Source organism: Schistocerca nitens, chromosome 1, assembly GCF_023898315.1.
Source record: "Schistocerca nitens isolate TAMUIC-IGC-003100 chromosome 1, iqSchNite1.1, whole genome shotgun sequence".
NCBI classification, from domain to species: domain Eukaryota; kingdom Metazoa; phylum Arthropoda; class Insecta; order Orthoptera; family Acrididae; genus Schistocerca; species Schistocerca nitens.
In genome coordinates, this window is record NC_064614.1 from 511,973,091 (window position 1) to 511,998,279 (window position 25,189).

The 25,189-nt window shown below is 44.0% G+C and overlaps 1 protein-coding gene across 1 annotated transcript in view; it reads left to right on the forward strand.

Moving 5' to 3' along the window:
* LOC126236189 (protein masquerade) overlaps positions 1-25,189 on the forward strand; it is a 231,556-nt gene that overhangs the window by 157,134 nt on the left and 49,233 nt on the right. Inside the window, exon 2 of the mRNA XM_049945292.1 lies at positions 7,258-7,523. Coding sequence (XP_049801249.1) covers positions 7,258-7,523 — 266 coding nt within the window. The remainder of the gene's footprint in view (positions 1-7,257; positions 7,524-25,189) is intronic.

Sequence of the window (25,189 nt, forward strand, 5' to 3'; positions counted from 1 at the left end):
TACGTAGCACGTTCTCTTGGATGGAGATTCATCGACAGAAGTAAAAGTCACTTGAAGCGTGCCCCAGGAAGTATCTAGGAACATCTGGAACATATTGAACTGACCATCATTTCTGGAAAGTGGGTAGACAGCGCTACGTGGTCGTTTTCGGATTGGACGTGGCAGCAGGTCATGGCGCGTTAAATTTCCAACATTAAGGTGAAAAGACAAACTTAAACAATCATAGGCAAATTTCCTTATTTGCATCATTTTTCGAAAATATTCGCAAAAGTATTGTACTCGAGATCAGTCACACACTTAAGTGGAAACAATTTGGTTAGCATGTCACAATTTAGAGTCCAGATTACTCGACTGAGAATGCTAGTTATACATTCACTCATCAAATAGCCATGTCTTAAACAATATTACATCGGCAGTTGGTACTTTTTGGACCTATCCAAGTCGTTTGATTGTTTACATCGTGATTATCTCTTAGAAAAACTCAAGTTGTATGAAATTGATGGCTTCACACACAGCTGGTTTTAATCACACTTAACAAACAGAATGCTAAAAGTTATGATGAATAGCTCACACAGTGTTGGAAAGGGAGCAAATTTTAGTGACTGGGGAAAAAAGAAAATTGCAAACGGAATCCCATAGGGTTCAATTTTGGGTCCACTCCTACTTCTTATATACCGTCCACTGAACGTTCAACAAGCAAAATTGGTACTTTTGGCATACAATGCTAGTGTTATAATATATCCGATTAGAGAAAAAGCAACAGAGGAGTTGGTAGTGATATTTTCCAAGAACTATTGAGTGGTTCTCTGAAAATGGACTTTCCCTAAATTTTGAAAAAAGCCTCACTATATCCAGTTTTGTGCAAAAAATAGTCATACCAACAACTGATGTAGCACGCAAACAGGAGTCAGCAAATAGGGTGGAAAGCTCCAAATTTTTGCGTGTGCATATTGATGAAAACTTGGACTGGAAGAAGCATATTCCTGAGCTTCTTAATTAAGTTCAGCTACTTACGCTCTTCGTACAAATGCTAATCTTGGAAAGAAACGTATTCATCTCCTGACGGATTCTGCATATTTCCACCCATTAACGTCGTACGGAATAATTTTCTGGGGTGACTTAACACTCAGAAAGGAAGTATTGATTCCACAATAGCGAGCAGTAAGAATAATATGTGGTGTTCACCAACGGACGTCATGTAGGTACCTCTTAAAGGAAGTAGGCATTTTAACTGTGCCGTCACAATACATATATTCGCTAATGAAATTCGTCATAAATAATCTATCATAATTTGAGAAGAACAGTGATGTACATTTCTACAACAATAGAGGAAAAATAGCCTTTATCACCCATTTTTAAAGTTGTCAGTTGCTCAGAGAGAAGTTCAGTATGCAACAACAAAAATTTTTGATCGTTTGCCCAGTAACATGAAATGTCTGACAGGTAGCAACGCAAGTTTTAAATCTAATTTAAAATAATTTCTGCTGCACAATTCCTTGTATTCCCCCGATAAAATTTTTATTTAAAAAGTGGTAGCTGAAAGAAAATGTTCTATGGAATACGTAACTAATCAGCTAACGTCCATAACCTTACATGCCTATCATCGCAAGAAGATAAGCCATGTAGATGCACTATCTTCAGTTTCACAGATAAGCCACTGAGTGACGCTGCGATATCAGTGCTAGAAAAGTGACTAAATTTTCCTTCCACTTTAAAGACTCTGCCCATAAAAGATTTTATCAGCGCCGTTGAGCGAGGTCTCTTGAAACTTCCCAGTGAGAATAAGGCGAGAGACTTGCAAGGTCATAAGTAGGATGCCCGCACCCAAACAGTGCGTCATCACTCATGAAAGAAAAGCGCCCGGATCTTTAAGAGAAAACACAAATAGTTATTTTACCTGTTGACAATGGAATTACTGTTGTTCTCCTGTCTGTAACATCTCATTTTGACAATATGATGGATTTACTGCAAGAGTCAGCGTATCGTCATCTCCAGAATGGACTAACTCCTCCCTTCTCAGGCAGTCAGTTTATTGACCAACTGAAAAAGAGCCTACGAGTACGAACGCCAGTTCCACCAAGATTTTATGGCCTGCCAAAGATACACAAAGAACGGCTTCCAGTTCACCCCACTGTCAGCACTATAGGAACCCCAACATATTACCTAGCATAAACATCTGCTTCTCTTGTGAGCCCTTTGATCGGGAAATCTGAACATCACACAGGAAATTCAAAAGATTTTATACGGTGCCTGAAGAATCTGCGTCTCGAACCAGCCGACGTATTAATGAGTTTCAATGTTGTCTTTTTGTTCACACTAGTGCCACTGATCGATTCACTACTACACATAGGAGATAATCTCCAGGAGAACATCTTACTTTTTTTTAAACATGTGCTTACTTCAAGTTACTTTTTATTGAACGAATAATATTTTGAGGGATCAGACGGTGTTGCTTTGGGTAGCTCTTGTCTCCCTTAGTAGATAACCTTCTTTTGGAAGAATCTGAGAATAAAGCACTTTAGTTGGCACTTTTGAAATCTAAATGTTTTTGGAGATATGTAGACGATACCTTTCTGGTATGGCCATATGGCACATCAACGCTTCCTTCATTCTTAGAAAATTTTCGCTTCATACACCCGAGCATATATTTCACCATAGAAGTGTCACGGTTTGTAAATCGTGGAGACATTTATATTTTTGTAAGATTTTGGTACATTTGTTTCAAACAACAATTGAAGTTGTAGATGGTAACAAGTGCTGTTCTCATCATAATGAAATATGCGCTTCTCAACAACTGAATTAGAGACTTGCTTAGTAGTGTGTGCATTCCTTTACACGACTATGACGGTGGTGACATGCCTTGCCAGGGACTACTCGAGACACCGAATAATTAGGGGAGCAATCCAGATCCATGATAGCTCATCTGCAGTCCACAACTCAGGGAGATTTGTCGGAGACGAGTCCAAGACGCTCTCACCTCGTCCCATGGAGTCGCACATGTAAGAACTGAGGTCAGGTGACTTGTGGCACAATTCGAACATTCTTACATCTGTGGAGCGTTCCTCAAATCATTATGACAGAATTTGAGAGCGATGGTGGCGCATTATCTTGCTGAAGGTGCGGCTCGCTTGCGGTATGCTATAAGCGAACAAATGGATGACACGATCGTCCGTAGGTGAGAGACGAGGACAGATGTACTGGCGGCCTCATTTCACTTCCTGTAAGTATCCTCCACACGAAATCACCTCCACCACATGCTTCAAAGGTCTTAGACGTCCTCATAACCTACCTTCGGCGAGTATTGTGGGTTCCGCTACTCATCTGTGGAGGAAACCTTTCTCCGCTCTTCAAGTGTCAAATGTCGGAGATCTTGCGCCCATGTTAATGTCTGTAACTCCTGACGCTTCGCAAGAAGTAGTACGCGTCCAAAGCGGTGGTTTATGTACTTCAGAAACAGTCCTCGACATAGTGTGGCAGTGATATGCTGCGCTGTTGCTCTTCTATCCCTGCTACAATCCGCGACAGTCGACAGCGACCCTTGAAATCCGTAAGTTGTTGCCTATTGCAGGTGATATTGACAAATTGAGGCACTCGCGGTGCATGCTTAATACTGTCGAACATAAAAGGCTCCCTGGCTGAATGGCCTCGAAGTATCTCAAGCATCCACCATCCATAATCTGGCTGCGAGCACTGAAGTTTCACGTCTTACCCGTCCTTCGATCAGCTGTTACTCCGTCGTGTTCTGACGATGTCCCAGTCACGTGACACGCCCATCTGTTCAATGCGCTCCAAGAAATCAGAAGTGATCTGAAAAAAAATTGAGACTGGAGAAAACAAAATTCTGAACAGAGAAACGTTTCGAAAGAAAGTTTTAGAATTTCATCTCCAGAGAAAACCGAAAAAGAAAACTGGAGCTCGTCAGAATTTCGAAAACAGTACTCAGATCGAATAAAAAATTATTAGGGTACCAGAATTTAAATGGTTACATGTGAGGCCTAAATCGAAAAAAAAGTTATTTTTTTTTCTCTTTACATGTCTGCAGTCCCGCTACACACTTACATCCCCACGCTATAGTACCATAGCAAGCCACTAGAGGACCGACACAAAACGGCGCAACTCACTGATAAAGCATGTCACAGATACAGCGAGGCTCGTTGACTTTTGGCGGTCTAGTACTAAAACTGATAACAGAGGAGCAAGCATTGGATGCTGGCAGCTAAACAAGACTGCGGTCGTAGGCAACTTCCTTATTTCATATGAACAGAACCGATGGTTGTTTTTAATCCAGCTGAGAGAGTAGCAGAGTGCTGCAGAAAGCAAAATGTTGCGATACACTTTGGTGCTGGTGGGATCCCGTACTAGATGATCAACATGTCTGTCCTTCTTTGCTCGACGACACTGCCACTAAGGGCTCAAGTTGTGACGGAAACGATGATCGGATCGTAGAACAACGGAAACTTGATGCGTGATTTGATGAAACAGCCTTTCTTTTCTGTCAGCTCAACGTCGTGTAAGAATACGTTATTTCATTTTAGTTGTTATTATTTAAACGAATTGCCAGAAACCAAACAATGACACCGACAACACAGTTCTTGTAACTGTAACAACGGACCCACTCTCACTGTAAAACTTCCAGCAGTTTATGACAAATCTACATTCCTTGACCAGCTACCTGCAGTAAACCTTAGACAGTAAAAAACAGTTAATTCTCCTCAGTCTGTTTTTGTTCTACAGTATTAAATTTTTGTGTTAACCGGTTTTCGGCTGACTATAGTCAGTAAATGTCTTAAGATGACCTTGGAAGCCGAAAACATGTTAACACAGTAAATTAATACTGTAGAACAAAAGCAAACTAGCGCTTTTCATTTATTATAATGTTCTACCAAAATCCGATGGAAGATACAGTTAACAATTCTCCTCTGATTTCAAAGTAGGTTGACTGAGATAGGACTTATGAGATGAAGACATACTTGGGCTGTTAGAAACTCATTTCAGCGGTGAATATTCCAACGTGTATGCGTAGGATAATAGAATACTCGAGTGAATTTTTTTATAGATAGGATGCAAGCTGAAGACCTGTTAGTTCTAATCGACTTCGACGGGCAAAAATTGAAAATTAACTATTTACAAAAATTGGACAACTTATTTCAGGCATGTCCATGAAAAATAGTGGGGCTCGTTACTGATAAGAGGATACAAAGTTTAAGAATATTATACTGGATGTATACTGGGTTGAAATACACATGGAAAGAGATGCTATCTGTGGATTTCTGTGCAGAGTTTTGGGGAAATAAGTGCACAAATTTTTATTGGTGACTGAGGTCAGTGTACTGAACAATACTACACCAGTATGTACTTCATTTACAGATTAATAATTACAGCTGTTAGGAGTAGCATGTCTTCTGGTTGGTTAGTACCTTCAAGTACATGTGGCAAGAGCAAGCCATTAATGCTATTTTCCCCTGGGCAGCAGGTCAGGTGTGGAAGCGTGGGCACAAAGCGGTTGGTCTATACTGACAGGTTCAAATGGCTCTGAGCACTATGGGACTTAACAGCTAAGGTCATTAGTCCCCTAGAACTTAGAACTACTTAAACCTAACTAACCTAAGGACACCACACACATCCATGCCCGAGGCAGGATTCGAACCTGCGACCGTAGCGGTCGCGCGGTTCCAGACTGAAGCGCCTAGAACCGCTCTGCCACACCGGCCGGCCTACTGACAGGTATAGTCCACTTATGAGGAATACAAGACAAGCGGCATCATCCGATTTCCCAGAAACTTCGCTCAGTTGTTTCAGTTTCTGGAAAAACGACGGTAAAAATTTTCGAGGTATTTCCGAGGCACTTTATGTAGCTTTCACCGTGCAGTATTCCCAGACGAAATGGTAGATGAATGGTTTTGCGCCCCGTGTTCGAAACCCGACTAATGTTATTATTTATTTTATTTTCATTGTTTTCATTTATCTACACAAGTCCGTAGAAGGTTACTACACAAATTTTTCTTATTAAATTAGGGGACACAAGAGCGTTACATTAGCTGTAAAATTACAATTGGCTTTCACAGTAAATGTCAAAAATTTGTTGTATAATATATATGTGTGTATGCTACGTTGAGGGGTTATAATCTTTTTAAATTCTCTTAGTCTGATATTTCATTCTCTTATCAATTCTTAGATTAATTCTTATATTTTTTCATATGTTTATTCTTCAGGAAGATTTGGTGCATTCCCCCGGATGATACCGATCGTAGAAACATTCGAAACACGGATATCCCGAACACCACGAGCATCGCGCAAATGCAGGTTTACCACAGTGACATTTCTTCGTACGAATATTACTCGAGAAAGAAACGTCGTTAACACTGGTGAATGTTTCGCGCGGTAGCAATAATTTCGCGGAAAACCATTGATAACGGATCACTTTTAAGAGAACTAGAGCTTGTAACTGATTATAAATAAAGATACACTAGAAGAATTTCATCGAAAACCATTTCAAATACTTTTTTTTTTCTTTTTAAAGTCATTCATCTGACATGCAAGCAGTAGACGAATAGCGACAACATTATAGCAATATACACTCGAAAAAATTCGTGTAGCAGTCTTCTACAGACATTGGTATATAAATGAAAAACAAAAATTAAAGTAATAATCGTGTTTGGAACAAGGGGTGTAAAATTAACACCCCACGACGCTAACCAATGAGCGACCACTTCGTCTGAAGACAGCGCGTCTTATGAGGCACACAGGGTACCTGGAAAGTATCTCAAAAATTTTGATTATTTTTTTTCAGAAACTGGTAAACTGAGACACGTGTTCGCTTATTTTGAAGCCTCTTCCACTGAGTGAAGTTTCTGGGAAATAAGATTATGGCATTTGCCGTGTTCTCCTCGTTAGTGGTGCAGGTACGACCGTAGAGAAAGCACGATGTAGTAAATTATGTGGCATGTTTGCGGGAAGACTGTTAGACGCAAAGAAAAAAAATAACCAACACATTGAAGTGGATACATGTTAAGGGTACCAATGATCACAATATCTGCACTTATAATCCCAACACCCTGGTTATTGCATAATAAACTTGTGTAAAATTTAAAAGTTTCTTGTATTAATTTCGTCACTTTTTATGCCACATTCCTTATTAGTAAGTTTGTAATGATGGCGGAGCACGTATTGGAAAAGGTGTAGCAGATAACACTTCTCCGAAGGTACGTAAAACTTGCAGTGGTGCTCGCTGACCGGAGCTGTGGTGTTTGGGCGCAGGGCTGCTGGACTCGATAACGAGCACGGAGGAGGCGAGGGACTGCCCGGGCATGTGCGTGCACAAGTGGGCGACGCTGATCTGCTACGAGGTGCTGGAGGACGTGGCGTGCCCGTCGGCCACGATGCGCTGCTGCCTGGAGGAGCCGGGCAACGCCACCGCCGCCCAGCCGCCCGCGGCCGCCGACAGGCCCTCGCCGCCCCCGCCGCCGCCCCCGAAGCACCAGCCGCACACCAAGCCGCCGCCCTCCACCACGCGACGCCCACAGGTGCGACTGCCTCCAGCCTACACCCCACTTCCACGTTCTTTACTTGATTTATATTTGCTGCCAGCAGCACACTGCCCCCGACAAGTACGAAACAAAATACGTGTGTGGGCCTTTGTGACAAATTAATCAGGACGCAATCTAATATGTTCTCACTTTGGGTCTGTCTGTGGGTCGTTTTCGAGTAGCACTATTGATGGAGGAACCGGGCACGAGAGCCGTGAATGTGTGTTCGAGTTCCGGATAGGTGCCCAGGTTTAACTTGCCACAAGTGTGCACCTCAGCGTATACTCGTCAAAGGCGTCCTATCTTACAGTACTCTGAATATCTTACTGATTGTAGAGACCTCATCAGAAGCTTACTTCACTGAAGTATGAGTGCGCTGTTGATGGCCGGCCGGTGTGACCCAGCGGTTCTAGGCGCTTCAGTCTGGAACCGCGCGACCGCTACGGTCGCAGGTTTGAATCCTGCCTCGGGCATGGATGTGTGTGATGTCCTTACGGTAGTTAGTTTTAAGTAGTTCTGAGTTCTAGGGGACTGATGACCTCAGACGTTAAGTCCCATAGTGCTCAGATCGATTTTAACCATTTTGCTCTCGATGTATGTAAATGGCCCACAGTCGACGGTTTTAACTCCTTGAAGCTTTTCCGAGACGTTCCGGTGTTATACAGGGTGTTTTAAAAAGGAAGGGCCCATATTTTCATAAGAAATACGATGAGCAGTCGTAAAGTTTTAATTATCACCACGAAAATATCAAGTGCGACAATGAAATCTGGTACACTGGGTGGCCCAGGAGGAATTGTCAATATCCAGGGATATGACAGGAACATCATTCGAAGCAAAAATGTGTAGTTAACATGGGCTCTAAGTTGCATACATTGTTGTATTGTATGTAGCCCTCATTGGTTCACAACCCGAAAAAATGGTTCAAATGGCTCTGAGCACTATGCGACTTAACTTCTGAGGTCATTAGTCGCCTAGAACTTAGAACGAATTAAACCTAACTAACCTAAGGACATCACACACATCCATGCCCGAGGCAGGATTCGAACCTGCGACCGTAGCTGTCGCTCGGCTCCAGACTGTAGCGCCTAGAACCGCACGGCCACTCCGGCCGGCTCACAACCCGACAACTGGCTACACGCACCCCACAGCCGCCCCACAACGAACCCAGGTTTCCTCGCGCCGGGAACGTCTGAAACCAGAGGAGTGGAACACGAATGTTTACATGGTAGAGTAATTATGGTGAACGTGTAAGTGGAGAAAGTGTTTGTTCAGCAATCGCCGATGTAGTGTAACTGAGGTGGAATAAGGGGAACCAGCCCGCGTCCGCCGAGGCAGATGGAAAACCGCCTTAAAAACCATCCACAGACTGGCCGGCACCCCGGAACTCGACATTAATCCGCCGGGCGGATTCGTGACGGGGACCGGCACACCTTCCAGTCCGGAAAGCACTGCGTTAGAGCGCACGGCTAACCGGGCCGGCTATGTACATTAACTGCTATGACCGCTTCTTCATTTTCGATACTATGAAACAGATCTCTTCTACTGCGAGCTCTATCCTTTCCATATTTTGAAAGGTGGTAGTACGGACCAAAACAAGAAAAAAAGTCCGGTAAATATGGGCTCTAAAGTGCATATCTTAAGAATTATAAGCACCTGTTGATCTTCGGTACTGTGAAACACATCTCTTCTACTGAACAAGTTCCCATAGCCCTAAAGGTATGCATTTTAAGGACCACGTTTATTCGGCAATTTTCCCTTGTTTTGCTCCATACAACCTCCTCTCAAAACATGGAAAGCAAAGAGGTCGCAGTGGAACTGATTTGCTTAACGGTATTGAGGATGAAGAGATGCTCATACCTCTTAAGGTATGCATTTTGCAGCTTATGTTTGCTAGAAATTTTTGCTTCTAATGATCGTTCGTGTCATATCCCTGAATATTGGCAATTCCTCTGGGACACCCTGTACATTCACCCTTCAATGCGACATTTTTCCTAATGATGTATGACTTGGCGGACACCTAGCTGTACAGGTCTGCATTTTGGCCTGTAGGAAAACGACCCACCTCGAACACCACGTGCTCGTCTTTCTAGAAACTCCTGCCACTCAATGATTTATTCATCCGAGGAAAGAGGAAAAAGTCAGTGAAGGCCATGTGAGGAGAATATGGGGGAGTGGGTCAAAATTTCTTCTCACGTAGAACCAGCGTGTGTGACTGTGTTCCCTGCAGAATTAGCTGGGGACTTGTCGTGGAACAAAAGCACTCCCCCGGACAGCTTCCAGCGACACTTCGTCTTGACAGTCTCCTATAACCTCGGCAAGAGTAACTGGTATAGTACGCTGCTGTGGTGGTTTGTCCCTAACGAGCTTAATTTGTTAGCTCCACACCACGGCAGTTTCAAAAAAAACACTCAGCAGCCCCTTGCCTGATGATGATTAGGTCATTGCCTTTTTCGGCGGTGGTGAATCCACAAGTTTCCACTGCTTGCTTTGCGCCTTTGTATCAGTCATAGCGAGGCACGCAGCATACACTCGTAGTGTTTAAGCGGCTAAAGAGGTGTCCTGACACGGCTGCAGCTTTTCCGCTGCTGCCTCGGCTCGGCGGACCTTTTTAATGGATGTGTGCAGTCACGCAAATCAGCGAACGGTGACCGTTGTCGTGTTTCAAATGTTGTACAAGACGTTGAAAACTAATTGAAAACTGATTTTTCACTTTTTACACAGTCAACTTGACTGCGATACTTTCATCTTCGAGCACGAAGGCCTCCACTATTCTTGCGATTCTTCGCTCTTCTTTAGATTTATTTGACCGACCTGAGTCTGAGACACCTAACCACTGTGTCCTATGGTGATGCACTGTCGCTGTACACTTTCATCATCTCCCCTTCAAACGCATAAAACAAATGACTGCGACTTACCGCACGTTATCAACGGGCTGATCCATTTTATTTTGGGTCCTGTTGTAGCATTCTGCGGAGATTCAATGTGTACCAGGACGGCAGGCATACAACTGTAAATAATCAAATAATTAATTACGCGACCTTATTTTTTCGAGATAATTAAAGCTTTAAGATTACTCGTAGCAGTACTGTCGAGACAAGAAAAAAAGGTGTTATTAAACGTAGGTCCGGAAAGAATTATTTGTTGAGCTACAGACCATTCAGTCTTATGATTGCCATCGACAGGAAGTGCTCAATGTGATCTTTCCTACACATCTATCAGCCTCCCTCCTGAAAGAATTCCGAACAGGAGCAAACACACATGGCTGCCCACTCATTTGGTCACATGTTGTGGACACACGCTCCTGGAAAGTGTACATGTTATCGATGGGGATGTAATAACCAATAACTTTAAATGTGTCTATAGGTAGAAGTCTGAAGGCTCAATGCTAGGTGAACGGGGATACAATGCTACTGGACCCACTGACCAATCCATAAACGTTTACGTACCGTCACCTGAGGCGTAGGAAATGAGAAGTAGTGTCCCTTTTTGCGTAAGCCACACCCTTTTTCTTTCTGCAAGGGTAAAATTCTCCCATAACGCTGGCAATTTGTCGGGCAGAAAAAAATGGTTCAAATGGCTCTGAGCACTATGCGACTTAACTTCTAAGGTCATCAGTCGCCTAGAACTTAGAACTAATTAAACCTAACTAACCTAAGGACATCACACACATCCATGCCCGAGGCAGGATTCGAACCTGCGACCGTAGCGGTCGCTCGGTTCCAGACTGCAGCGCCTGGAACCGCACGGCCACTCCGGCCGGCTGTCGGGCAGAAATTGATGATAAACATTACTTAGCAATTTGTCTAGCAAAGTTTATGGCGTTATTAGTCTGTTACCCGCAGTTCCTGCCAATCCTTTGATACCGGAGCGAACCTGATGTCTTACTTCCATGACTGCTCGAGCACTTTTTACCTACCGACACGTCGTTCCCGTGATTTATTATCTTTCCCTGGGTGTATATCACCTCATTTCTAAATAACATGCCAGCACTGAGCTCTGATCTTCAGCACTCCTCCATAGAATCCGGTGTCAGAACTGTAGTCTGACGAGGTGACCATCTGAGAGATCGCACACGCTGTAAGTGCCGATGTTCCTGAAACAACTTCTCGTACCGAACTGAAAGCGCAAAGTGTGCTTTCAGCCTTCAACAGCTCCGCTCCTTGTCACCTTTGTTTCAGGATCATCTTCCACCGATCGCGACAGCCGCTCCTACACGTCCAGAGTGTTCAAACTCTGCGAGACCCATAGCAGCTGTCGTGCTTCTTGCAAATGATACCAGGTCTCTGTAAATCATTGGAGCAATCCATTGAACTCTTTTTGTCGGATGCTGCGCGTATGATGTTTTCGATTTACATGACATGCGATTATCGATTAAATCCATTGACTACACCGTAGCAAACTATCATAATCGCCATTTCCACTTTGAATAATAGGACTCCATTTGTCATACTTTGACAAAAAAATGGTTCAAATGGCTCTGAACACTATGGGACTCAACATCTTAGGTCATAAGTCCCCTAGAACTTAGAACTACTTAAACCTAACTAACCTAAGGACATCACACACACCCATGCCCGAGGCAGGATTCGAACCTGCGACCGCAGCAGTCCCGCGGTTCCGGACTGCAGCGCCAGAACCGCTAGACCAGCGCGGCCGGCATACTTTGACAACTTAATGATTTCTACTTTGTTACGCTCAAGACTGTTGGGAGCCATCAAGGGCACTCCAAGGTAGGAAATAAGGGACGCAATACAGAGAGCAGGCTACCGGAGCTAAATAGTAACACTAGAGCCCTGCAAATTGCAGACGCTCTCGGCAGCTTTCTCGGGGAGAAGTTTCACTTCATAGAATTACGTGGTAACTCCATCCACCGCCTAGACGCTGTTCTATGGCGTCAAGGTAGAAGATAGCAACGAAAGGGCACTGCTTAGCAGAGGCATCAAGCTTCATACTTCATCCTCAGAACTGCAACATCAGTGGGTTTACACAGGTTGGTGTGCTACTACAGCAGCCCCCTCCCACAAAAGGACAGAGGGTGGGGCCTTGCGACGTGAAACAATGTTGTTGTTGGCCATAATAGGAGTGGTACAGAGGTTTAGCTTTCACCCGAACGCTGTTGATACCAAACTGGGAGCTTGTTAAAGTAAACTCCAGAAACATCCATACCCACTGCTTAGGAGTAGGGAAGGAATCTAACTGCGAGTAGCCAGAGGTGCCCTGGAGGTGCAGAGGGACTCGCCAGATTGGACGAAGCTTGTTAAGTGTCGGTGGATTGTTAGGTCGAGTATAAGAAGGAAGAAATGGTGCGCCGCCACGATTCTTTAAAAATCCGTGTTTTTGTATGCAGGGAGAGTTCTCAGTCAGATCGCTGGGGCGCCGACTCCGTGTCACTCGTGGCCAGCGTCGGTAAGCCCGGGCATGTCCGTTTTTCTCAGTTGGAGTGCTGCTCTCAAGTTTGTACTTAACGTGCTGCTAGTGTTCGCTACTTCTGTTAGCGCCCACCCCGTGGCTTTAAACATGACTTGTGTTGCGCAACCATTTGCCTCCTTTGCTTTTTCTAATGTTTAGTTTTAGCCTTCAGTGTAGTAGTCAGTCTGATCGCAAATAAATAGTGTTAATCAGACCCCTGAATTCCATGAGTCTCCTGCTGCAAGAATCCTGTCGAGTTGCAGAATCCGAACCTCTCGTAGGTACCCTGTGACAGTGTTGTGGCAAGTCATCAACCTGTCTTCACTGGGAATTTATCTTTCTGCATTTGCTCCTCACCGCTCGAAAATTGCAGACTGACCTCAAGCCTGTTGTCTTCCCGGTGTCCTGTGTGAGGACGCGACACATTTCACTACTTATGTTGTTCACATTCTACTGAATCGTTAAACTTGCTCTGATGCCAGCGCAACCTCAAAATGATACTTTCAGAATGACTGATATGTGAGACAGTTGTAAGATCAAGTCACTATAAAGCTGTTACGAAGCGCACTAAGATTGGAATATGATTAGCTAAAGAGCACGGCTCCTAACCTGCAACGCAGATCAACGCAGTATAGCGCGTGCATATACAGGGAGGTGAAAAAAGTCATAGGATACCTCCTAACATCGTGTCGGGCCTCCTTTTGCCCGACCTAGTGCCGGAACTCCATGTGTCATGGACTCAACAAGCCGTTGGAAGTCGCCTGCAGAAATACTGAGCCATGCTGCCCCTACAGCCATCCACAATTGCAAAAGTGTTGTCGTTACAGGATTTTCTGCACGAAGTGACCTCTCGATTACGTTCCATAAACGTTCTATGGGATTCACGTCGTGCAATCTGGGAGGCCAAATGGCTCAAATGGCTCTGAGCACTATGGGACTCAACTGCTGTGGTCATAAGTCCCCTAGAACTTAGAACTACTTAAACCTAACTAACCTGAGGACAGCACACAACACCCAGCCATCACGAGGCAGAGAAAATCCCTGACCCCGCCGGGAATCGAACCCGGGAACCCGGGCGTGGGAAGCGAGAACGCTACCGCACGACCACGAGATGCGGGAGGCCAAATCACTCTCTCAATTTGTCCAGAATCTTCTTCAAACCAATCGCGAACAGTGTAGCCTGGTGATTTGGTACATTGCCATCCACAAAAATCCTATCGTTGTTTGATAACATGAAGTCCATGAATGGCAGGAAATGGTATCCAAGTAGCCGAAAATAAGCATCTCCAGTCAATGATACATGTAAACACAGCCCACATCATTATGAAGCCACTACCCGTTGACACAGTTGGCAACTTCGGTCCATGGCTTTGTGGGGTCTGCGCCACAGTCGAACTCTACCATCAGCTCATGCCAACTGAAATCGAGACTCACCTGATCAGGCCACGGTTTTCCATTCGTCTAGGGTCCAACCGATATGGTCACGAGCCTAGGAGAGGCGCTGTTAGCAGACGCACTCGCGCTGGACATTTGGTGCCACAGTCCATTAACGCCAGATTTCGCCCCATTGTCCTAACGGATACGTTCGTCGTACGTCCCACATTGGTTTCTGTGGTTATTTCATGCAGTGTCGCTTGTCTGTTAGCACTGACAACTCTACACAAATGCCACTGCCCTCGGCCGTTAAGTGAAGGCCGTCGGTCACTACATTTTCCGTGGTGAGAGGTAATGCCTGAAATTTGGTACTCTCGGCACACTCTATATACTGTGGGTCTCGATATACTGAATCCCCTAACGATTTCCGAAATGGAATGGCCTATACGTCTAGCTTCATTTAATATTCCGCGTTCAAAGTCTGTTAACTCCCGTCGTGTGGCCATAATCACGTCGGGAGCCTCTTCACATGAATCACCTGAGTCCAAGTTATAGCTCCACCTGTTCGCTGCTCTTTTATGTCTTGTGTGTGCGATGTTACCACCAGCTGTATATGTGTACATCGCTAATCCATGGCTTTGCCACCTCAGTGTGCGGGGTTTCCCAGGAGGGATAATAAGTATTCAGGGATGTGACAGGAACGATCATTTGAAGCAAAAAGTTTAGTAAACTTACGGTGTAAAATGCACACATTAAGAGCTGTGAGCTCTTCTTCATCTTCGTTAATGTGAAACACATCTCTTCTACTGAACAAGTGTCCTTAGGTCTTTAAGTTATGATCTTTAGATCACATATTAACTGAACAATTTTTTCCTGTGCCGATCCGTATTACCTCCTACCAATATGTGGAAAGCGAAGAGCTTGCAGTAGAAGAAATTTGTTTCATATTATCGAAATGAAGAAGTGCTTATAGCTTTTAATGTGCCGGTACGCAATTTAGAGCACACGTTTACCAGACTGTTTTGCTTCGAATGATGGTTCCTGTCATATCCCTGGAAACTGAGCATTCCTCTTGGGACACCCTGTAGATGAACAGACCCGACTTGTTTATCTGTACTATTGGCGTTCAACCTCTAGAATCATAATCGTCAGTTGTCAAGGCGTACTTGTCCCTAGCAATTTTAAGCTGGAACTGCTATATAAATCGATCGTTGGGGAAGGCAGTGGCTGGACAGAGATTTAAGCGAAGAATCTTTAGTATCGGTAATTCACCCTCGTAGAACTCCCTTACAAAACTCGCGTCCTATAAATTCTTGATACTTTTCGCAATCTCATCCACAGAAGATATTTTGTCCTAGAAAAGAACGATCGTAATTAACTGCCGTCTCACTTCAAAAATGGTTCAAATGGCTCTGAGCACTATGGGACTTAACATCTGTGGCCATCAGTCCCCTAGAGCTTAGAACTACTTAAACCTAACTAACCTAAGGACATCACAAACATCCATGCCCGAGGCAGGATTCGAACCTGCGACCGTAGCGGTCACGCGGTTCCAGATTGAAGCGCCTAGAACCGCACGGCCACACCGGCCGGCAGCTTCTCGGAATTCTAAAATATGATTAACAATAAAAACTATTAAGAAGAAACTGCAGTATTGACTAGATGGAGAAAGACTTTCACTTGAATAACACGTCCTTGCTCACTGTGCAGGAATGTACAGGTTGTTTTTGTAGATTACATTATCAAGAAAAAGCAAGACCGTGAATGCTAAAATTCATATTTTAAAATCTAAATCGGAAGCATTTTACAATGTTTTTATTCTATTCCTCGTAGCATTTTGGAGCTTTTAGCTGTATTGCATTAGTCAGGTGTATTTAATACTGCTTCCTATGTACCGGTAGAATTCTTTTTTAGTTTTCTTTTCAGCCAAAATTCTGTTAATTTTGCTTGTAATGATTCATTGTATGATCGAGTATATTTCGCTAGGGTCATACCCCAAACATAAGAACTATGCGTTCTATACAAATAGATCGTTTGATTTACCAAGTAAATTGCGTGCGAAAGACAAATCATTGCTCGAGAGAGCTTTTGTTACTACAGTCTCGTATAGGCTTGAAAGCAGTATCACCTCAGTTAGTGAAATTAACAGATTAGTGGAAAGTGAGTGTATTCTCTTTGTGAAGTATATTATACGGTGCATCAGTCTCTCATTCACCTAGGTGAGCTAGTGTTGGTAAAAATCATATTCCAGCTGATGTCCACGAGTGGTCATCACGCAGACCTACATTCCAATCGAGGTATGACAACTCGGTTCGTGCTCCTCGAAACGACACCGCTACCCCGCGATGCGGTTGAGCCGAGTGACGTGTAGAGGAATGGGAGTTGTTAGCGCCTGCTGGTTAGGCAACTGCTCCTGTCAGCAGGCAATGCGAGATGCCTAAACATAGGTTTCCTACGCTCTGTTGCAACGGTCACGATTAATGACCCAACCGTTTACTGACATCCTGTTTCTGTTTCAGTATATTGAAACCAACATTCACGTACACATCTACTAATATTCGAGATCATAGTCTGGAAAAATCATCATCTCCCGAACTTAGAAAGACCAATCAGCATTCCTTCTCATGTCACATTGTTGAACACATTTTCGAGATTGTCCTGCTGCAGTTGTTATTCTTGTATGCAAACGCTCAGAGCTTCGTTGATATTGATCCATTTTGTCACCAGGTATATTAGCCCGTACTTCCTCATCAATATCCGTATGTTCCCTGTTCTAAAACTGGCTGTTGCTATTCTGTTGGCAACAGAGTTAAGTAACTATCAGACTTCGTTATCTTGAGCTGTCCTGTCCAATTTGTACACATTCTGGCTCGCTGCGTCATGTATGTCATATAAGGGCATTATTATATTATGTTATGAAACCAAAGATGCTAATGTGTTTGATTATACTGTGAATCACTATAGGCCTCTTTCGGCGTGATTGCTATCTTCAGGTTACATCAAATGGTCTTGATATCCATATGACATTGGTGTCTCAGTTGCTGTCACATTATGTTATAAGTTTGCTCCTTAGATGCCGTTGGGGCAATAGTAGATCTTAAATTTCTTGTTGGAACAGTTATTTATGTAGTTTTCGATTTATAAAAGTCAGTACAGTATCACGGAACGTAATTATGAAATAAGCTTTTATAATTCGACAACTATATAAAAAACTGACCCAAAACCATTTACATTTAGTTTAGCTCCGATAGCATCAAAGGAGCAAATTTATACAATAGTATGACAGCAACTGAGACATCGATATCATTTAGTTATCAAGACCACCTGACATATCCTGAAGTTGGCAATCATGCCGAAATAGGCCTATAGTAATAAACAATATAATCAAACAAAGCAGCCTCTTTGGCATCATAACATGACATATTAATGCCTTACTCTGTCCAAATTCAAATCATCCACTCCGCTCCCCCTTTCTATTTGGCATAAGGTACAACGAAGCACTACGTGATTAGGGGTCCTGTTTCTCCGCAGTCCCAGAGAGCTGTTGCCCGTCTCCCTACTCTATGTAAGTAGACGGGGTAAGGACCGTGTCCAGTGATGAAGTAGACCATTCCCGTTTTCGGTCATCTAGGCAAGCTCATAGTCTGTAACACTTAGGAAAAAGTTATACACAGCCTACTGGTGGTCCTGCCGTTCAATTCGCGTTACCATTCATATGTTCTCCAGATCCGGAGTCGAGCTGCCTCGACCTAACCAGTAGCTCGCTGCTGTATATCGTATCTGAAGGTCAACGAGGAAGATCCCCCATTATTAATAGCGTAACTTCTACAGGTGTTGTACCGAAGACCTCAGTAAGCCTGAGGCATATGCACATCTGCGCTCGTCTGAAGATGCATCTGCAGTTCTCGAATTGCTGCAGGAGCGCTCATACACTGGCTGTGAAGCCCACTATGGGACTGAAGATAAAGTTGAAGTACGCCATAAAGGCATGCATCGGTAGCTTACAGTTCGTAGTATCGGCTTCAACAGAGTTGTGCATAATTTTTGCTGTTTCTTTTCGTGGATTGTTTAATATATGTTATGTGACAAATGGTAAACCACTGTTGTCATTAAGTTGTACAGCAGGAGGGGGAAGGGGGAAAACCTTGTGCAAATTGGGGCTCACGTTGGGCAGCTATGCTGTGGAGACACACGTTGGGAAGTTATGCTGCGGCCATGCTTATTTTATGCAGGGAATAGCTGCCAGAATCCGCACGACAGCACGTTGGAATGGTCCCGTTCTGTAGCTCGATAAGGGGTAGATAACATATTCGAGACGATTTTGGCAAATTTCTGTAAATCTTCACATTCGCCATGACTGCAAGACTGCGCCGAAATCACTACTACCCAAAGAAAAAGGCATAATTCCCCTTGACCTGCCAAACAACGAAACAAACTGAAGTTACACAGGATGATTCTGCAACCCCTACCAATTCTTTTCATGCAACCCGCACTACAGCTGTATCAGAAACGATATCCAGACTGGCGACAGCCAAGTAATCGGTAAAATGTCCTCTGAGAGCTAGTAATAGAACGTAAAAGTCGGAGAGAAACAAGAAGAAACGTGGAGGTGTACAAAGAATTAAGATCCAATGCCCAAAGAATATCCTAGAAAAAAAGGAATGGCTGAAATCAAAGTTTAAAGAGGTAGAAGAATTAAAGGAACAGAATGAATCGAAGAAATTTTATTATGCCGTGGGAAAGATGAGAAAAAAATTTCAACCGAAACAAAATGCATGCAAAAACAAAAATGGTGAGATAATAAGAGATGAACAAGAAATATTGCAGACGTGGGCAGAATACTTTGAAGATATGCTCACCAAAGCTCAGATCAGGCCCCAAGAGGCACACAGGAACAGGAAGAGAACACAGAGGCAAGAGAAATTGAAAGGTATGAGGCACAAAACCCAACAATTCTGGAAGTGTAAAACAGTGATAAATAAATTAAAAATAACCGTTCACCCGGTGAAGATGGTATCGTGTCAGAACTAATAAAATCAGATGGGGGGGGGGGGCAACCTCTAAGACATGAAATATTTAAATTAATAAAGAACATATGGGTAAATGAAAGCATACCGGAGGAGTGGAATACTGGAATAATATGTCCAGTATATAAGAAAGGAGAAAAGCTCAATTGTGAAAATTATAGAGGCATAACCCTACCGAATACAGTATATAAGATTTTCTCTGGAGTGCTGAACGAAAGAATAAAGAAGTGCTCCGAAAAGATACTCTGAGAATACCAGTGTAGATTCCGACCAAACATAGGTAGCTCTGACCAGTTGTTTGTTGTTAGACAAATAATGGAAAAAATTTATGAATATGGTATAGATCTCGATTTCCTTTTCATTGACTTTAAACAAGCTTTTGATAGTACTAATAGACCAGAATTGTATAAAGGGCTGAAAGAATTGGGCATCTGTGATAAACTGAGGAGGTTAATCGAGCTAACAATGAAGGATAAAAAAGCAAAAGTGACTAACAGAACGACCAGGCAATTTGACTTTGAGGATGGAGTGAAACAATGTGATGGCCTCTCTGCAGTCCTGTTTAACATAGTACTGTACAGTATCATACAAAAATTAGATAAAAGAGGAACAATAATGATGAAGTCCAGCCAGATATGCGCATATGAAAATGATATTGCCATCGTGGCAAGGGATATAACGTCGCTTAAAGAAATATATGGACACATGGAAGCAGAAGGAACAAGAATGGAACTTACTGTAAATGAAATCAAGACAAAATATATGGTTATGTTCAATTCTGAAGCTAGAAGAACACCACAGGACCTGAAGATCTCTGATAAATGCTTCAAAGCTGTTAGATGCTTCCATTATTTATTTGCCTTCCTAACCAATGGTAATAGTTTGAGAAAATCTATTAATGAAAGGGTACAGGCAGGAATTAAAGCCTGTTATGCAAGCCTAAAGATATTCAAGAACTCTCTAATTACAAGAACAACTAAATTGAGAGTATACTATTCCCTTGTGCGACCTGTTGCCATATATGGATCAGAAACGTGGACAGTGACAGAAGCAGACAGTAACAGCCTAAGGGCATTATTAACGAAAATCTTAAAAAATACATGTGCCTGTGAGAGAGGCAGAAGGTTTGAGAGTGTGATACAACCATGAAATATAGGAGCCCAAGGGAAATATATAGTGAAATTTATCAAATCTCAAAGAATACGTTGGTTAGGACATGTGGAGAGGATGACGGAAGACAGGATACCCAAACGAATCATGACTGCCAGACTGTTGTCACCAGAAGGAAGGGCAGACCAAGAGCTAGATGGGTGGACAATGTGCTGGCTGACCTTGCTAAGATGGGGATGCGTGGATGGAAGAAAATAGCTGAGAACAGAGAGATATGGAAGAAGATTGTTGAGGAGGCCAAGGCCCACCAAGGGCTGAAGTGCTGAAGAAGATGAATTTTGTTAAAGTTCTGTAAATCTTCACATTTGACATGACTGCAAGACTGCGCCGAAATCACCACTACCCAAAGGAAAAGGCATAATTCCCCTTGACCAGCCAAACAACGAAACACTCAAGTTATACAGGGTGATTCAGCAACCCCTACCAATACGTTTCATGCAACCCGCACTACAGCTGTATCAAACGGTATCCAGACAGGCGGCAGCCGCGTAGTTAATATAAGGTCCTTTGAGAGCTTTGGGCGACTGTTAACAGAGTCATATTGTAAAAAATAGAAATGAGCATTGTCCATAAGTTTCGTGGTATTTTTGGACCAAGATATACTTTACCTCTGCTATTCTTATCTAAGTGTCTCCAGTATTTCTTTATGTAATTAGCGGTTTAGTCATACAGATTTTGGATGTATATGTAAGTTTATTCGTTTGTAGTACTTATTCTCTCATAAGTGGGTCAGAGGTTATATACTGGAAAGCTGTTACTTCCATGTTGATATCTCCTGTTTATTCCGTTGTCTTCGATGGTGAAACACACGTTATAAGACAACGTTTCTGAACTATTTACGAAAGGTTAAGAACTATAAACGGAATAAATTTACAGATACGTCTAAAATCTGTATGACTGCGCTGCTTATTACACAAAGAAAGAGTGGAGACACTTGGATAAGTATGGCAGCACTAAGGTATAGCTTGGTCCAAAAATACCGTGTAACGCATGACCAACCCTAGCTTGTATTTTTAGACTATGATTCCCTTTGCTTATAGTCGCCCAATGTTCTGAGGGGGAGCATAATCGGTTATGTGGTTGTCGCCTGTGCTGATACAATTCCTGATGTAGACATAGTCTGGGTTGCATAAAGCGAATCGATAGGGGCAACTGAATCACCCCATACAGTCGCAGCTTTTAAGGCTCTTTTCAATGTTAGAGCTACTGTCTAGTGCAGTCACCGTTAATCGTATGCAGCAATACGTGAGAATTCTGCGATGAACAAAAAGTCTCTTCATTGGTTTCAGGAGGGAACAGCAAACACCTCTTGCCATCCCCCCCCCCCCCCCCCCCGCCCTCCTTCGTTGCTGACGCCTATGCCGTCTTAGCTACATGCTTCCTCAGAAACGGAACTCACATAGGGATCAAAAAGTCGAATAAGTGTTGTTTGCCATCGAAACTGAAATCGTCTTATGTACTGACATGTTTAATAAAGATTATAACTGCAACAATTACGTACGCTTATCGCAAGGACAGGAAACAGCATGGAATAGAGTGAATCACAACACAGTAAAACAGCAGACAACGATGGCTACCTCACGCAGTAATGTCAGCTAGGTAACGTTGCCTACAGAACAAATGAGTACCAGCCGAAACCTTCACACTTCTGCCAACTTGTGCCGAGTCAGAGCTAGGGAGCTGATGGGCCAATTTCAATTAACACATTGCTTGTTTTTCACAATTCGCTTGAAGCGAGTGACCGAAAAGAATTGTGCAGGTGTCAGGAAGTACATATTGATTCATGTTTTTATCAGCTATGAACTTACAGTTACTCTTACGGGGCGCTTAAACCTGTGACTGCATTTGCAGATCTTGGCTTACAGGCTAGTAAGGATCAGAGACTCCACTTTCCCGCCGATGCACACCTGGTCCAACTTGCCAGATGCGTAGCACTGGCCGTTCCAAAACTTAGTTGTAGAATTCAGTCCTCTGCATCTACATCTACACGGATGCTCTGCAAGCCTGTTCCACTCCTAAATAAAGAGAGGGAAAACGACTATCTATATGCCTCCGTATGAGCCCTAATTTCTCGTATCTTGACTTCATTGTCCTTACGCGCAACAAATGTGGGTGGCAGTAGAATCATTTGGCAGTTAGCTTCAAATGGAAGTTCTCTAAATTTTGTCAATAGTGTTTCCTGAAAAGAACATCGCCTTCCCTCCAGGAATTCCCATTTGAGTTCCCGACACATCTCCGTAACACTTACGTTTTGTTCGAACCTACTGGTAATGAATCTAGCAGCCCTCCTCTGAATTGCTTCGATGTATTCCTTCAATCTGACCTTATAAGGATCCCAAACACTCGAGCAGTACTGAAGAATAGGTCGCACGAGCGTTCTACACTCCTGGAAATTGAAATAAGAACACCGTGAATTCATTGTCCCAGGAAGGGGAAACTTTATTGACACATTCCTGGGGTCAGATACATCACATGATCACACTGACAGAACCACAGGCACATAGACACAGGCAACAGAGCATGCACAATGTCGGCACTAGTACAGTGTATATCCACCTTTCGCAGCAATGCAGGCTGCTATTCTCCCATGGAGACGATCGTAGAGATGCTGGATGTAGTCCTGTCGAACGGCTTGCCATGCCATTTCCACCTGGCGCCTCAGTTGGACCAGCGTTCGTGCTGGACGTGCAGACCGCGTGAGACGACGCTTCATCCAGTCCCAAACATGCTCGATGGGGGACAGATCCGGAGATCTTGCTGGCCAGGGTAGTTGACTTACACCTTCTAGAGCACGTTGGGTGGCACGGGATACATGCGGACGTGCATTGTCCTGTTGGAACAGCAAGTTCCCTTGCCGGTCTAGGAATGGTAGAACGATGGGTTCGATGACGGTTTGGATGTACCGTGCACTATTCAGTGTCCCCTCGACGATCACCAGTGGTGTACGGCCAGTGTAGGAGATCGCTCCCCACACCATGATGCCGGGTGTTGGCCCTGTGTGCCTCGGTCGTATGCAGTCCTGATTGTGGCGCTCACCTGCACGGCGCCAAACACGCATACGACCATCATTGGCACCAAGGCAGAAGCGACTCTCATCGCTGAAGACGACACGTCTCCATTCGTCCCTCCATTCACGCCTGTCGCGACACCACTGGAGGCGGGCTGCACGATGTTGGGGCGTGAGCGGAAGACGGCCTAACGGTGTGCGGGACCGTAGCCCAGCTTCATGGAGACGGTTGCGAATGGTCCTCGCCGATACCCCAGGAGCAACAGTGTCCCTAATTTGCTGGGAAGTGGCGGTGCGGTCCCCTACGGCACTGCGTAGGATCCTACGGTCTTGGCGTGCATCCGTGCGTCGCTGCGGTCCGGTCCCAGGTCGACGGGCACGTGCACCTTCCGCCGACCACTGGCGACAACATCGATGTACTGTGGAGACCTCACGCCCCACGTGTTGAGCAATTCGGCGGTACGTCCACCCGGCCTCCCGCATGCCCACTATACGCCCTCGCTCAAAGTCCGTCAACTGCACATACGGTCCACGTCCACGCTGTCGCGGCATGCTACCAGTGTTAAAGACTGCGATGGAGCTCCGTATGCCACGGCAAACTGGCTGACACTGACGGCGGCGGTGCACAAATGCTGCGCAGCTAGCGCTATTCGACGGCCAACACCGCGGTTCCTGGTGTGTCCGCTGTGCCGTGCGTGTGATCATTGCTTGTACAGCCCTCTCGCAGTGTCCGGAGCAAGTATGGTGGGTCTGACACACCGGTGTCAATGTGTTCTTTTTTCCATTTCCAGGAGTGTATTTGCGGTCTCCTTTACAGGTGAACCACTCTTTCCTAAAATTCCCCCAATATACCGATGTCGACAATTTGCCTTCCATACCACACTTTTCACATGCTCGTTCCACCTTATATCGTTTTACAACGTTATGCCCAGATATTTAGACGACTTGACTGTGTCAAGCTGGACACTAGTAATACTGTATCCGAACATTACAGGTTTGTTTTTCCTAGTCATCCGCATTAACTTACATTTTTCCACATTTAGTGATAGATACCATGCATCACACAACTGGAAATTTGGTCTAAGTCGTCTTGTATCTTTTTACAGTCACTCAACTTCGACACCTTACCGTACACCACGGCATCATTAGCAAACAACCGCAGGCTGCTGCTGTCCACCAAATCACTTATGTATATACATATACAGAACAACAGCGATCCTATCACAATTCCCTGGTCCAGACGATCCCCTTGTCTCTGATGAACATTTGGCGTCGAGGACAACATACTGGGTTTTGTTCTTTAAGCCACTCTCATACCATATCTGTGAACTTATTCCATATGCTCGTACCTTCGTTAACAGCCTGCAAAGGGGCACCGTGTCAAATGCTTTCAGGAAATCTATAAATGTGGAATCTATCTGATGCCCTTCGTCCAGTGTTCGCAGTATATCATGTGAGAAAAGGGCAAGCTGAGTTTCGTCCGAGCGATGCTTTCTAAAACCATGATGATTGATGGACATAAACTTCTCAGTCTCAAGAAAGTTTGATATTCGAACTGAGAATATGTTCAAGGATTCTGCAGCAAACAGAAGTTAGGTTATATTAGCCTGTAATTTTGTGAGTCCTTTCTTCCATCTTACATAATGGAGTCACCTGCTTTTTTTTGCAGTCGCTTG